The 17,052-nt window shown below is 38.6% G+C and overlaps 2 protein-coding genes across 4 annotated transcripts in view; both read left to right on the forward strand.

Annotated features, from left to right (window-relative positions):
• The window catches only part of FOXK2 (forkhead box K2), a 121,367-nt gene that overhangs the window by 19,763 nt on the left and 84,552 nt on the right, over positions 1–17,052 (forward strand). The gene's annotated exons all lie outside the window — the stretch shown is intronic.
• Positions 8,042–11,938, forward strand: LOC144457693 (E3 ubiquitin-protein ligase HUWE1-like). The gene is given in 5 exon segments (XM_078155757.1): positions 8,042–8,419; positions 8,906–9,024; positions 9,110–9,872; positions 9,875–11,247; positions 11,249–11,938. Coding segments are annotated over 5 exon segments (2,769 nt in total). The 5' UTR covers positions 8,042–8,133; the 3' UTR covers positions 11,477–11,938.

The following is a 17,052-nucleotide window of genomic DNA, read 5'->3' on the forward strand; positions in this document are numbered from 1 at the left end:
AATATTGTCTCTGTGACCCTGGACAAGTCATTTAATTTCTCAGTACCCCAGGCAACTCTCTAAGACTACTGATTGCAGAGAAGGTACTAATTTGTTTTGGTAGAGGGAATTTCTTTATTGGGAGTTTTTTTATGCCAGATCACAGATCAGTCAGTCATTCAATAAGCATTTATTAATTGCCTACTTTTTCAATGCACTATGCTAAGCTCTAGGGATATACAGAAAGGAAAAAGAGTTCCTGTTCTACAGGAGGACATAGTTTAATGAGGGAGACAATGCAAAAAAAATTATGTATAAATAAACTATATACATGATAAATTGGAGATACTCAATAGAGGGAAGGCATTAAGTAGGATCAGAAAAGATTTCTCATAGAAAGTAAGGTTTTAGCTGGAACTTGAAGGAAGCCAGAGAAGCTAGGCTATAGAAATAAGGAGTGAGAGACTTCCAGGCATAGGAGACATTCAATGAAAATGCAGAATTGGTAGTTCAGTGTCTTGTATAAGGAAAAACAAGGAGGCCACTGTCACTGGAGCATAAGGGTATGTTGGGGGAGTAAGGTATAAGAAGACTAGAAAGGTAGGAGGGGTCCAGGTTGCGAAGGGCTTTATTTTATATTTGATCCTGGAGGTGACAGGGAGCTACTAGAGTTTATCGAATAGGAGGTGTGACGTGATCAGATCTGCATTTTAGGAAGTTTAATTTCACAGCTGAGTGGAGAATGGACTGGAGTAGAAAGAAACTTCAATTAAAAAGACTAACCAACAAGCTGTTGCAATAGTCCAGGCATGAACTGATGGATAATCTGCACTGAGGTGTTAGTGTCAGAGGAGAGAAGAGGACATATACAAAAGATGTTATTAAAGTAATTTGATAAGACTTGGCAACAGATAGAATATGGGGAAGAGGAGAGGGAGGGAAGTGAGGAATTAAAGATGACATCTAAGTTGTGATCATGGGTAACTAGTAGTATGTATGGTGGTGCCCTTGACAGTAATAGAAAGTTCAGAAGTGAGGAGGATCTGGAGAGGAAAGATAATGAGCAAGTTCAATTTTAGATATGTTGATTTTTAAGACGTCTACAGGGCATCCAGTTTGAGTTGTCTGTTAGGCGGTTGGAGATGTGAGTCTGAAGGTTAGGTGATAGGGCTGGATAAGTAAATCTGAGAGTCATCTGCATAGAAGTTATAATTGAACTCGTGGGAGCAGATGAGATCACCAAATGAAATAGTGTAAAGGGAGCGGAGAAGAAAGGCCCAGGACAGAGTTGTCTGGGACCTAGTTAATGGGCAAGACCTGGATAAAGATCCAGCAAAAGAAACTGAGGAGTAGTCAGACACAGACAGGTGATAAATCAGGATAGAGAAGTAAATCTAGAGGTTGAACCTATATACTTAAAGAGAAAAATAAACCATGGATAATAGAGATCATTTCATGTATAAACCTTTTTCTTTTCATAGAGGGATAGGTATAGATAGATAGATAGATAGATAGATAGATAGATAGATAGATAGATAGATATACATATATATGCTGATTTTACCTGGCATTTGTTAAGTTCAAAATTTTTTAAAAAGAAAATACAGAAGGTGTCAATAAAATCAGGTAACATTTTAAAACACAGGCAGCCCTTGTGATCTATAGACATATTTATTTTTTATTCAGTTCAACAAACATGAATTAAAATTCTTATTGGACCCCCAAAGAGATCAAAGAAGCAGAAAACCCATAGGTACAAAAATGTAATAGCTCTTTTTGTAGTGGCAGATAACTGGAAAGTAAGGGGGTCCCCATCAGTTGGGGAATGGCTGAACAAATTATGGTATATGAATGTAAGGTATATTATGTTATATGAAGACTGTAAGGGTTGGTTTCAGAGAAATCTGAAGAGACTTTTATGAATCTATACAGAGTGTAGTGAGCAGAACCAGGAGACAAATTTATGCAGTAACAACATTGTAAGATTTAAGAATTCTGATGAGTACAGTGACCAATCACTTTTCAAAGATGAAGCTTGCTACAGAGGCGATGGATGTAAGGTGCAGGATAAGACATGGAGTTTCACACACAGTGTGGAAATTTATTTTGTTTGATTAGGCAGATTTGTTATGGGAATTTTTCCATTTGAGATTAATGGGAGGAGAAGGGAGCTAGCAATAGGGTTGCCTTAAAAAAATGAAAATGAGTCATTGTAAAAATTTTAAAGAATGCATAGGGAGAACAGAATTTATATGCAATTAAACAGGACAGATTTATACACTTAGAATGAAAAGCAAGCTATACTTAATAGAGATCCATACTTTCACATAAAGCTCTCTTGTTCTATTTTGTACATGGAAATGCTAATTTTATTTGTGTTGGTTAATTTTAGAATAAAATTTTTTTGAAGAACAAAAATATAATATTTCAGAAAAAAAGTCTGACATTCAGGGTACTAAATTCTTGTGGATTTGGCTTTTTTTATATACCTTAGCAACCAAGAAGCCAAAAAACCAAAAGAGCCATTGGCTTAAACCTTAGACCATTGGACCAGTTGAACCTCAGGGACACCTTCTTTGCCTTTTAAGGAAAAAAAAACCCTAGCCTGTTTGGGGCCCTGTTACATGTTGTTCCTACCAGAGATATCTTACATGTTCTTCTACTTTTTACCATTTTTTACTGTATTTTAATATTTCTTGTCTAATGGAGTTGTATTTTTCAGAGAGTTGATTGCTTGGGTCAGGTTTTCTATCCTCTGTTTTAAGCTATTTATTCTCTTTCCAATTTTTTCCTTGGGAGCTGTAATTTATTTTTTAATTCCTTCCTTCATTTCTTCCAGATACTCTTGTCTTTCTGGCAGTCTTCCCCACACTGATTTTTTGCTTGTACTTGCAGAACTAATTGCTTCTTCTGGATTTCAGTGGCTGTTTTGTCCTGTCTTTTCTATAGTCTAGAAGCTACTAGAATGGTTGATACTAGGTGCCACCTTCTGCCTCAGTCCTGGGCTTCTCTCTCAATATCCTGGTGATACACTGTGGAGCCATCCTCATCCTGACCTTTGTTTCCTCTTTGCAAAATCTCTTATTGGGAGGTTGTAGCCCTGATGAGCCCCACTTGGATGATGTACTGGTCTCCTGCTGATGAAAGACAGTGTGACGTAGTGAGTAGAACACTGGATTTGGAGTAAGGAATACTTAGGTTTGAACCCACCTCAGACACTTAATATTTTGGGGCCTCAGTTTCTTCATTTGTTAGATGGACTTAGTGGTCTCTAAGATATCTTCCAAATCTAAATTTATGATACTGTGATCCTTTGACCTTACAAAGTTCCTGGCAAAGGTGCCCAGCTACTGAGGTGGCCTTGTTTTTTGCTATGTCTCTCTGTCCTCTGAGGAGTGCACAGGTTGGTGCTTTTCTCTCTGTGTATTCACCTATGGGAGCAGGTTCACTTACTCTCCTGGATGGGAAACTTGAATGGGAAAAAAAAATGACGTTTTTATTTTCACTCACTTTTCATATCTTTTATGATAGATAGATAGATAGATAGATAGATAGATAGATAGATAGATAGATAGATAGATAATGCATTTGAAAACATTATTCTAAGTGTTCTTGGCTTTGATTTTAGCCTGGTTTACTAGCTCCCCTGGTGTAGCCCTTGTCCCAACCTCTGCCATCTTCCAGTCTGTTTACTGGATTTTGTGCTGGCTTCTTTTTCCTGGCCCCTTTTCAATACTTGCAATCCCACTCACCATGGCTTTCCCTCATCCAGAACATGGAAGCTTTGGACATATTTACCTGATGTAATGCTGACTTCCCTGGCATAACCCCTGTCCCAGCCTCTGGTGGTCTTTTTGGGTAGTTTTGGCTTAACTAGAAGAACTTCTGTTTCTCTTAGGGTTTCTTTATCCTTGTGTTGGAGTCCTTTTCAGAAATGTTTTGGGGAATGGGTGAGAGAGCTGGGCTCTATAACCTTTCATGTTGTCATATTAACTACAAGTCTCAGTTGTTTCTTATTTTAATCTTTTGCATTTATCTACTTTTCTGGGTTTTTTAAAACCAGTACCAAATAGGGGTGTGTGTGTGTGTGTGTGTGTGTGTGTGTGTGTGTGTGTGTATGTGTGTATGTATTATTACTGCTTTGTAGAATAGTTAGACATCTGTGTTATTTTCTCTTCGTTTATATTTTTTTTTCTCCTGGCTTCCCTGGCTTAGCAAAAATATCACCTTTTGCCAGGAGCCTTTTCCAGTCCTCCTTAATGTTAGTGCCTTCTCTCTGAGATTATTTCCAATTTATGGGTATCTGTCTTGTTTGTATAATGATTGTTTGCATGTTGTGGACTCCTTGAGGGCAGGGACTATTTAACTTTATTTATATCTAAGGTAGTGCCTAACACAATGTCTAGCACATAGTAGATTTTTAATAATTGCTTGTTGACTTGATTATTTCCCTTTAGATTCTAGACCTTTTGTTCCTCTAAATGAATTTTGTTACTACTCTATCTTGCTCCATAACAGGAGTTCTTGATTGATTTCAAGGGGTCTATGAACTTATATGGGAAAAAAAAATTATTTTCACTAAATTTTCATTTCCTTTGTAATCATGTGTATTTTATGCATTTAGAAACATTATTCTGAGAAGGGATCCATAGGCTTCACTAGACTTTCAAAGGGACTGATAATACAAAAAAAGTTAAGGATCTCTTTTCTTTCTTTCTTTTTCTTAAAGAATCTCTATTCTTCCAAATATCTCTAGGGTAATTTGATTAGTATAGCAATTGTTTGCAAATCAATTTAGATTATTATATTGCCACAACCCAGCATATCCCTCCATTTATTTAAGTTATCCTTTATTTCTTTAGAAGATTTTTGTAATTGTATTTCTACAAATATTTATTTGCTTTACCTGTTAAATTGGGCAGAGTTGAGCTGGAAATATTAGTATATTTCCATGTGGTATAAACTCCACAAAGTCTTATTCTTATTGGTTTCCCTGAGTTCTTGAAGGCTGTTCATCTGAAGTGTGAGCTTTGAAAAGTTTTACCATGTTAGAAAGGCAATTGGTTCTATTGAGATACTATGTTGTTAGTGGTGCAACCTAGCTAAGAATAGGGTGGTCTCTAAGTGATTAATTATTTGGCCATGGTACATTGAACAAAAGGGAATTTTAAAATGACACTCATTCCTGTGGCTGCCTTCTGGGGTCATGGTTGTGAAGTGGAAGAAATGGAGCCAGAGGGTACTAAGAATCACAATTTTTAAGTATTCTGTAAACATCAACTATTCCAAATTGAGTTCTTTTCTACTGTACAGTTAATTGCCATACACTTAGAAGAAGTGAATCACATCAATATCATTTTTTTTTCAGTTTACAGAGCTGATGAAAATAAAGGAAAGCAGCTAAATAAAGAAAAGCAGCAGCTAAATAGAAAGCTTGCTTACAGGTTCTTGCAGAAACAAATGCTGGAGTTGGTTTAATTGTGCTTTCAAAGGTAATAATAAACAATCATTTCATGGGATACCTGGTAATCTCATCTTGTTTTGTTGATGAACATAAGCAAAATGACCACCATGAAGGTAATTGAAACTTATGTACCAACATTTGTAGAGGATGAAAAAGTAGTTCTTTGAGATATTTAACAAAATTCTTGAAAGCAAGTCAACGTAATGCTCATAATACTCATAATATTACATAGCATAATACTAAATAACTTCCACGTGAAGATGGATACAAAGGAGGATGGCAAAAAAGAGTTTTGGAAACTATGTTTTAGGTTTGAGAAATGAAAGAGACCAAAGACTTGTAAATTAATTAGGAGACATGTTTATGTAGTATAAGTACTTTCTAACAGAAAGAAAATAGAATGTCCTGGGCATAGTGCACACCAGATGACAGCACCAAAAAAAAAAAAGAAGAAGAAGAATTTGATTATATCTTAAAATAGGAAGCAACTAGTTACAGATATGCCATCATATTGGAATCAGTTGTCAATATAGCCAGTACAGTTCTACAAGCATTGATTAAACATCTATTGAATCTTGTCATTTCTACCTTCACGAAATCTCTCCTACACATTCCCTTCTCTCCACTCACGTAGGCACAACTATTGTTCAAGACCTCAACACGTTATAATATCTTTCTCCCCTCCCCACCTGTTTTTTTCTTTTTTGATGAGGCAATCGGGGTTAAAGTGACTTGCCCAGGGTCACACAGCTAGTAAGTATCAAGTGTCTAAGGCCAGATTTGAACCCAGGTCTTCCTGACTCCAAGCCTGGAGCTCTATCCACTGTGCCACCTAGCTGCCCCTCCCCTGCCCCATACCTTTTTACAAATTTATTTTATTTTCAATTCCGAATTCTTTCCTCTTTCCTACCTCTTAAGTAGGCAAGAAAAAGCAAAGCCCATTACATGTATGTATTCATACATACCAAATTTCTGCATTAGTCATGTCAAAAAGAAAAAGAAAGCAATAGAAAAAAAATATGTTTCAGTTGGTACTCTGAATCCATCAGTTCTCTGTCTGGAGGGTGATAACATGTTTCATCATGAGTCCTTTGGAACTGTGGTCATTGTGTTGATTAGAATTCCTAAGTATTGCAAAGCTGATTATTGATGTTTTTATAGAAATTGTTCTCCTGGGTCTGCTCATTTTACTTTGCATCAATTCATAGAAGTCTTCCCAGGTTTTTCTGGGGAAAAAACCACTCTCTTCATCATTTCTTACAGCATAGGAACAGCTGTAATATACCATAACTTGTTTAGTCATTCCTCAATTCGTGGGCATCCCCTTAGTTTCCAATTCTTTGCCACCACATAAAGAACTGCTATAATTTTTTTGTTCGTGTGATTCCTTTTCCTCTTTCTTTGATCTCTTTGGGTTATAGACCTGATAGCAAGTTTGGTTGGGTCAAAGGGCAGGCACGATTTAATAGTTTTTTTGAGGTGTAGTTGTAAACATTTCTCACAATAGTTGGACCAGTTCACAACTCCACCAGGAGTGCATTAAAATAACTGTTTTCCCTCAGTACCCCTCCAGCATTTATTTTTGTTTTTTGTTATTAGCCAATCTGATGGGTGTGAAATGGTACTTCAGAGCTGTTTTAATTTTTATTTCTCTAATTATTAATGATTTAGATAATTTTTTTAGATAATTTTTTGATTTCTTCCTCCAAAAACTTCCTTTTCCTTTCCTTTGACCATTTATCAATTGGGGAATGGTTCTTATTTTTATAAACTTGACTCACTTCTCTATATAGCTTAGAAATGAGAACTTTATCAGAGAAACTTATTGCAAAGATTTCCCCCCTAATTTCTTCCTCTTCTTATTTTAGCCACATTGTTTTTATTTGTGCAAAAACTTTAATTTTAAATCAGAATTATCTTTTTTACCTCATGTTAGCTTCTCCATGTCTTAATTAGTTATGAATTCTTTTTCTGATCCATGGATCTGACAGGTAATTTCTTTTATACTCCTCTAATTTGCTTATGATGTCACCCTTTAAGTCTAAATCATGTAGTCATTTTGAGTTTATCTTGATATATGGTGTGAGATATTGTTAGTTTCTGCCAGACTGCTTTTCAGTTTTTCCATGACTTTTTGTTAAAAAATGAATTTTTGTCTCAATAAGTTTAATCTTTGTTTTTTATCAAACATGGGTTTACTGTGCTCATTTACTGTTCCACTGCTCAACCTTTATTTCTTACCCAGTACCAAATTGTTTTGATAATTATAGTTTCATAGTTAGATTTGACAACTGGTACTGCTAGACCCTCTTCCTTCACATTTTTTACACTGATTTCCTTGCTATTCCTCCAGGTGCATTTTATTATTTTTTTAAGCTCCTTTGGAAGTTTGATTAGTAAGGCACTAAATAAGTAAATTAATCCCCAGTCACTTCACACAGCAGCGGACCAAAGAGACAAATTGTGACAGCGATCGGGAGAGGAAAAACAAACAGGCCTGGAGCCCCCATCCCAGCCAGTCCACCAGCAGCAGCAGTACTTCCACCTACTTCGGGGCCTTGTTGGTCAAATTGGACGATACGAACGTCAGCCGAAAAGGCAAAAACTCTGTCAAGTCAGTGTCCATCAGCGTGGGCAATGAGGGAGAGACCTCTCTCTACAGCCTCGAAGCCTCTCCCCTACGGCAGCTCATGAGCATGCTGTCTCATCCGGTCATCCCCCGAAGCTCCCTCCTCACCAAGAAACTGCTGCGCCTCCTGTCCCTCATCTCCATCCTGCTGCCTGAGAACAAAGCACCAGAGACTCTGGCCAAGCCAGGCAGCAGCACCGGCACTCCTTCCACCACGACTGGTACCTCCACCACCGCCGGAGCTGCCACCTCAGGCCCCCTCACCCCCAGCCCCACCCCAGCTGGAGCCTCAGCCGCTGCTCCTGTGGCAGCCGCCCCCACGGCCATGCCAACTGCTGTTGTTGCAAGTCAGTTGTAGTGGCAGGGTTTCAAGGTTGTCTGCTGGGCTGCAAGGGACCTTCCACGGGAGCCATTTCAGTCACAGCTGAGGCTCCAGTAGTCACTCTGTTGTGGGCTAGTGGCAGCAGAAAGCATGGTGCTTAGTCGGGCAAGGGAAACTGGTAGAGGTCTGTGACAGTAGAGGGGATGGCATGGTGAGGCTTCTGCCAGGCTGACGGACAGGTCCTGGTGCTGCGGAGCGCGGGTATTCGGGCATCTAGCGGGAGCTCAAGATGTCAAGACCTGGTTCTCAACCCTGAGGGAGAATTCTCTTCCTCACGGTCAGGCTCTGCTGTTCTCCTTTGAAGCCATCAAGGCCTGGCCACCAATTAGATAACAGCAGAAGCTAAGGCCCAACATCACCAGTGGGCAGCACCCATCCTTGTCCCACTGAGCTGGCCTCTAGTTCTCCTGTTTGCCTGACACTCACTCCTGTCATTGCTATTCCTTTGAAGCTGCTGCGAAGAGCAGCAAATCTCCAGTGAAGGCTGCTGAGGGAAACAGTGGAAGCACTATAGACAGCAAGATGGCAGCATTGGCCCTGCCCGAAAATCAGCTCCAGTTCTCTGTGGAGGTGAGGAACGGACCAGGTAGGGGGACAAGAGTGAACAGCATGTGACTTGAAGCTGCCCCAGTTACACTCACTTCCTCTTCCCCAGGTGATGACCTCACACTCGTGTTCAGAAGAAAGCCTGGAAGATGCAGCCAATGTTCTGCTACAACTTTCCAGGGGTGACCCAGCGACCCGAGACACTGTTCTTAAAGTATTGTTAAATGGAGCCAGGCATCTGGGTTATACCTTCTACAAACAGATTGGGACCCTCCTAGCCAAGCTTCGAGAATATAATTTGGAGCAGCAGCGGCAAGCCCAGTGTCAGATCCTGTCTCCAGACGGGCTGCCCGAAGAGCAACCCCAGGCTACCCAACTGAAAGGAAAGATGCAGAGCAGGTTTGACACGGCTGAGAACGTGGTGATCATGGCATCTCAGAAGCGCCCAGTGGGTGGTCGAGAGCTCCAACTGCCGTCCATGTCCATGCTGACGTCAAAAACATCCACACAGAAGTTCTTGCGGGTGCTGCAGGTCATCATCCAGCTCCGAGATGACACATACAGAGCTAACAAGAAGGCCAAGCAGACAGGCAGGCTAGGTACCTCCAGCCTGGGCTCAGCTAGCAGCATCCAGGCAGCTGTTCGGCAGCTGGAGGCTGAGGCTGATGCCATTATACAAATGTTACGTGAGGGTCAAAGGGTGAGGAGACAGCAGCAAACAGCAACGTCGGAGTCCAGCCAGTCTGAGGTTGCTTCCTGGAGGGATGAGTCTCCCATGGATGTGGACTGGCCATCCCCTGCTTCTCAAAATACACAGTCCATTGGCTCCGAAGGAAGCCAACAGAGTGAGAAGGAGAAAGAAGAGAGACCCCCGATCTTCCTCTGCTTAGTGAGCAGCTGAGCCTAGATGAACTCTGGGACATACTGGGCGAGTGTTTGAAGGAGCTCAAAGAATCCCACGATCAGCATGCAGTGCTAGTGCTGCAGCCTGCTGTTGAAGCCTTCTTTCTGGTCCATGCCACTGAACAGGAGAGTAAGCCACCTGTTCGGGACATGCAGGAAAGCCAGCTGGCTCATATCAATGATGAGCCACTGCCACTCTCCCCTGCTCCTTTGACCCCTGCCACCCCCTCTTCCCTGGACCCCTTCTTCTCCCAAGAGCCCTCATCTATGGACATTTCCTCCAGCCTGCCCCCAGGCACACAGAAATTTCTTCGGTTTGCAGAGACTCACCGCACTGTGCTAAATCAGATCCTACACCAGTCCACCACCCATCTCGCAGACGGGCTCTTCGCTGTCCTGGTGGACTACATCCGCGTGCTCAACTTTGATGTTAAGCGCAAGTATTTCCGCCAAGAGCTAGAGCATCTAGATGAGGGACTCTGGAAAGAAGACATGGCTGTGCATGTCCACTGTGACCATGTGTTTGAAGACTCCTACCGTGAGCTGCATCGAAAATCCCCAGAGGAAATGAAGAATCGATTGTACATAGCATTTGAAGGAGAGGAAGGCCAGGATGCTGGGGGCCTCCTCCAAGAGTGGTATATGATCATCTCCCGAGAGATGTTTAACCCCATGTACGCCTTGTTCCAGACCTCACCCGGCTACTGGGTCACCTACACCATCAATCCCTCCTCCCACTGCAATCCCACCCATCTCAGCTACTTCAAATTTGTTGGGCACAAGGCCGTCTATGACAGTCGGCTTCTAGAGTGCTACTTCACCCGATCTTTCTACAAACACATCCTGGTCAAGTCAGTCTGGTACACAGATATGGAAAGTGAGGACTACCACTTTTACCAGGGCCTGGTTTACTTGCTGGAAAATGATGTTTCCACTCTTGGCTATGACCTCACTTTCAACACTGAGGTTCAAGAGTTTGGAGTCTGTGAGGTTCGGGATCTCAAACCAAATGGAGCCAACATCCTGGTAACTGAGGAGAATAAGAAGGAGTACGTGCACCTCGTGTGCCAGATGAGGATGACAGGAGCTATCCGAAAACAAGTGGCAGCCTTCTTGGAGGGTTTCTATGAGATCATCCCCAAGCACCTCATTTCCATCTTCACGGAGCAGGAGCTGGAACTTCTCATCTCAGGGCTGCCCACCATAGACATTGATGACCTGAAATCCAACACAGAGTATCACAAGTACCAGCCCAACTCCATCCAGATTCAGTGGTTCAGGAGAGCCCTGCATTCTTTTGACCAGGCTGACCGTGCCAAGTTCCTCCAGTTTGTGATGGGCACCTCCAAGGTGCCTCTCCAAGGTGCCTCTCCAGGGTTTTGCCTCGCTTGAGGGCATGAATGGCATTCAGAAGTTTCAGATCCACCAAGATGACAGGTCCACAGACCGGTTGCCTTCGGCCCACACATTTTTCAATCAGCTGGACCTGCTGGCCTACGAGAGCTACGAGAAGCTGCACTATATGCTGCTGTTGGCCATCCAGGAGTGCTCGGAGGGCTTTGGGCTGGCTTAGGCACAAGGGGCTGCCGCTGCCACCCTGTTCCTTTTGTCTACTGTCAGACTTGGGGATGGGGAGAGGAAAAAAGGAGGGGAAAACCCTTACACACAAGACCCCACAAAAACATTTTACAAACCTCAGAAGGAAACTTAACCAGTAATCAAGCAACCACCCAACCCTTGTCCTGCCCCTTCCCCCAGTGCGCTCACCCCCTTGAGAAGAATGGAGAAGCTGGGAGTAGCCACCCCCAGGCCCTGCACTCCCTTGGAAAATTTGCCATTGAAACTTGAAGCATTTGGATGGGGGAAGAAGTGGAAAAATTATATATGTATATATATATTTTTTTTTGGTTCTGTTTGCATTTCTTAATTCGTGCTTGGAATGTGTTGGTGCACACATTTAATGAGTCAGTGGGAGGGGATCCACATCGGCCTCCCCTGCTCCAGGTGAGGGTTATAATAAAGAGTTCTTGGCAAGAAAAAAAAAAGTAAATTAATTTAGGTTTTTTTTTTCAAGATTTTAAAAATGTTTATTGATGTTTTGTTTTTACATTACAAATGCTTATGTCTAATTCCCACTTCATGAGAGGTCTCATAATGAAGTAATCTAGTTAATTAATCATACAGTGACCTCATCAGAAAGTATGTATAACATTTTAAATCTGTAAATAAATTTACTTCTCTATTTAAAAAATTTTAAAGTAAATTTTTATTGATATGTTCTCTTATATCATCATAGCTATCCCAAGTATTCTTCCTCCTTCCAAAGAGCCATCCACTATAACATATAATGATTTTAGAGAGGAAAAAAAATCAGTGCAATTGATTAACATATTGAAAAAGTCTGAAAACATTTGCAACATGTAAAAGCCTGTGGCTCTCCAGTTTCTACAAAAGAGTGTGTTGGGTGTTGTCCTCATATCTTTTCATTCTAGTCCTACTGGATCTTTATAATTTTGTTATATTTACTTTTGATTTTTTGGTGTGTTTATTGTTTTTTTCCTTTTAAATTGTTACACTTACTATATATGTTGTTTGCTTGGTTCTGTTTATTTCAGTCTGCGTGAGTTCATATAGATCTTTCCATGTTTCTCATATTAGTCATTCACATCATTTCTTATAGCACAATAATATTCCATTGCTTTCATGTACCACAGTTTATTTAGCCATTTCCCAGTTGATGAGCATCTACTTGTTTCCAATTCTTAGCTATCATAAAAGGTTTTGCTATAAATATTTTGAAGCATATAGGGGCTTTCTTCTATCGATTGTTTCTTTGGGATATAAGCCCAGAGATGGAGTCTTTGCTTCATAAGGTATGGACATTTTAATCATCTTATCTGCATAATTCCATATTGCTTTCCAAAATGTTCATAACATTTTATAGCTCCACCTATAATCAATTTGTGTGCCTGTTATTCCACAACCACCTCAACATTAACTATTGCCATTTTTTATTATTATGTTTGCCAATTGACAGAGTATTAATTAAAACCTCAAGGTTGTTTTGATTTGCATTTTTTAATTATTAGTGATTTAGAACATTTTTTCATGTGGTTATTGGGAATTGTTTCTTTGTATCATTTGACCTATTGGGAATGGCTAGAAGTTTTATGTTTATTTACTAATTGTTTATATATCTGGGATACCAAACCCTTATTAGAGAAATTTGATACAATGTTTTTCCCCAAGCATTTCCCTTCTTATCTATCCCAAGTGAATTAATTTTATCTGTGCAGAAGTTTTTCTATTTCAGTAGTCAGTTATCTATTTTGTTTTCTAATTGGCTCTATCTCATGTTGTAAGAATGTACATCTCCCACTCATACCTGTGAGAGGTATATAATCTATTTCTCTTCTTTTTTTATAGTAGAATCTTTAATGTTAAGATCATGTATCCATTTAAAATGTATTGTGGAATATGGTATAAGGTGTTGATCTAAACCTTATTTCTGCCACACTGCTTTGTAATTTTCCCAGAAGTTTTTTTTTTAGTCAAATATGGTGGGTTTTTTCCCCTAAGTAATTTATCTTTTCTGTTTTACCAAGCACTTATTTCAATTCTGCTGTTTCTGATTCTCCCTTGTCTAATCTGTTCCATTTATCTTTCTATTTTTTAAACAATACTAAGTGGTTTAGATGACTTCTTCATAACCTAGTTTTAGGACAGGAAGTGCTTTTCACCTTTCTTCCTTACTTTTCATCATTTCCCTTGATATTCTAGATCTTTTTTTAAATGTTTTATGTGTTCTAAATGAATTTTATTATTATTTCATCAAGTTCTATAAAGTATCCCCCTAATAATTTGATTAGTATAACATTAAAAGTATAAATAAATTTTTATAGTAATGTCATTTTTATTATATTGGCATGACCTAGCCCTGAGTACTAACTGAATATTCCTCCAGCTATTTAAGTTGTTCTCTATTTCTGTAAGGATCACTTTTTTAAAAAAATTTATTAATTTGTTTTGATTTATCAACAATAACTTCCATATGCTTTTGAATTTAAAATTTTTCTCCCCCACCACCCTCCCCAAGACGGCGCACAATCTGATATAGGCTATACATTTACATTCCTATTAAACATTTTCATATTAGTGAAGTTGTAAGTAAAAATTAAAACCAGTAGGAGGAACCATCACAAAGAGGAAACAAAACTCAACAGAAGAGGAAAAAAAATGATAGCGATTCAACTTCCATAGTTCTTCCTTTGGATGTGGATAGCGTTTTCCATCATGAGGCCTCTGGAGATGTCTCAGAAGGGATCACTTTTAATTGAATCTGTACAAGTCTTTTGTGTACTTTAGATCCCCGGATATTTTATGCATTTTTTAGTCATTTGGAATAGGATTTCTCTTTCTATTATTACTTCCTGTGTTTTATTATTATATAGAATGCTCTTGATTTTGAAGATTTATTTTGTCACCTGCAACTTTTCTGAAGATATTGTCTTAATTAGTATCTTTGCTAATTCCCTAGGGTTTTCCAAGTAAATCGTCATATTATTAGTAAATAAGTATAGTTTTACTTCCTCTCTACCTCGCTTTATGCCTTTAATATTTTTCTTTTGTTTTATCACTATTGCTACCATTTCCAAAACTATATCCAAAATATATATATATGAGGACAGTGGGCATCCTTGCTTCACTGCCGTATTTATTAGAAAAGATTTTAGTGTATTTCCATTGCATATGATATTTGCTTTTGGTTTTACATAAATGTTTTTATGATATTAAAAAATGGTCTCTCTGTGCTTATACTTTGTAGGGTTTTTAGCATTAAAAACATGCTTTACTTTGATAGAGGCTTTTTTGCATCTATTGAGATGAATGTGTGGTTTTGGAAGTTTTGGTTTTTAATATGATTAATTATGTTTATTGTTTTCCTAATATTGAGCCATCCTTGCATTCCTGTTGCAAGTCCAACTTGATCTAAATGAATGATTTCTTGGATAAATTGCTGCAGACTGTTTGATAGAAATTTGTTTAAAATTTGAGTCAGTGTTCATTAATAATATTGGCCTAAGTTTTCTTTCTGTGTTTTATCTTCCCTGGCTTAAGTATTAGAACTATATTTGTCACACAAAGGACTCTGGTAGGGTAATTTCTTTCTGAACTTTTGAGAATAATTTATGAAGTATAGGTACTCACTGTTCTTTAAAAGATGGATAGAATTCTTCTTTGAATCCATTAGGTCCAAGAGTTTTATTTTATGTTTTTCCCTTTGGTAGTTTCTTTACAGCTACATTTGTTTCCTGTTCTAAGATTGTGTTATTTAAGATCTCTATCTGTTCTTCTTATACTTCGGCTATTTATATTTTTGAAGATATTCCATTCCTCTGTTTCTTTTGTTTTCTCAGCTTTGTTAACATATTATTCTTTTTATTTCTTCTGGTTTTGCTGTGATTTCACCTTGCTCATTTGCTGTCATTGCTTTTATTTTTTGCTTTTTGATCAGTGGCTAAAGGGTTATCACTTTCATTAATCTCTTCAGAGAACCAGCTTTTTAATTTTATTTATTCCATGGTTTTTTGCATCCAATTTATTTCCCCTCCGATTTTTAATGTCTCTTTTGTTTTCATCTTAGGCTTATTTATTTGCTGGCTTTCTTATTTTTTAAAATGTATATTCAGGGGGGCAGCTAGGTGGCGCAGTGGATAGAGCACCAGCCCTGAAGTCAGGAGGACCTGAATTCAAATCCGGCCTCAGACCAAATACTTGACACTTACGTAATAGCTGTGTGACCCTGGGCAAGTCACTTAGTGTATGTTTATAAGGATATGATTTTCCCTTGAAGACTGATTCCCTTGAAGACTGATTTAGCTGTATCCCAAATATCTTGATAAATTGTTTCATTATTATCATTTACTTTTATATAGTTATTAGTTGTTTCTATGAATTTGTTCTTTGACCTATTGATTATTTAGGATTTCATTTTTTAGTATGGTATCTGTATTTTTTGTTTGTAGTCCTTGAACTCATTTCTATTTTTATTGCATTATAGATGTATCGTAAAGGATGTATTAACTATTTCTGCCTTTTTACATTTGTTTGCAATATCTCTGTGCCCCAGTACATGACATTTTTCATATTCCATGGGATGTAGAGAAATGTGTATTTTTTTTTTGCTGTTTTATTTGGAAGACACCATAAGTCTTTTAAGTCTAGTTTTTCCAGCAATTTGTTCAGTTCCATATTTTTCTGTTTGTTTATTTTTCTTTTAGACTTATCCAAAACTGAGAGAGGAATATTGAAGTCACTATTGTGTTACTGTCTGTGTCTTCTTATAGACATGTTTCCTTTATGAATCTGGATGCTGAAGCATTTGGAGTGTGTAAGTTTATTGCTGATAATTGTTGTTTATGGTTCCTTTCAGCATAACATAGTTTTCTTGTTTATCCTTTTTTTGGAGCAGGGGCATATTTGTTTTTACTTTGTCAGATAGCATGATTACAACTCCTGCTTTTTTGGATTCACTTGATGCATAACATTTTTTCCAAGTTATAATTTTTCCCTGCTTATTAGTTTCTTTTTCTCTCCTGGAGGCAAATGTCAACTGGGGGAGTTAGGAGAGCACTGACAAAGGAAGGATATTTTCAGGTAAATGTGGAAAAAACAGTAACCAATGAAGGATATAGATCGCTGGTGGGGTAGATAATCAGAGATGTAGTGGGAAAGGGAATCCTACTATGGGGCAGTGTCCTCTCTGACACTTGCAGTAATTGGCACTATTCACAGAATGAGGCAAAATGGAAATAGTCTTGCATTATTCGAGTGTCCTATCCTTCATACTTGAAAGCCTTTCTCTTGATCACTCATAGAACTTTTTTGTTTCCAAATTGCATTGTTAAATTTAAACACTATATGTCTTGAAGTTTGAAGCCTTGGATTTTTTTCTGGAGGTAATCTGTGAATTCTTTCCATTAGAATTTCATTTTCTATGTTTAGAAGTTCTGGGCAGTTCTATTATTTCCTTCATTATTGTGTTAAGGTTTTTTATCCTGTTGTATTCTTCTGGGAGACCTATGATCCTTAGGTTGTCTTTACTTTGAGATCAGTATGTTTTGCATGCATAATGAGTATTTTTTTTGG

The sequence above is a fragment of the Phascolarctos cinereus genome, unplaced genomic scaffold (assembly GCF_003287225.1).
Source record: "Phascolarctos cinereus isolate Bilbo 61053 unplaced genomic scaffold, phaCin_HiC Scaffold_5;HRSCAF=322, whole genome shotgun sequence".
NCBI lineage: Eukaryota > Metazoa > Chordata > Mammalia > Diprotodontia > Phascolarctidae > Phascolarctos > Phascolarctos cinereus.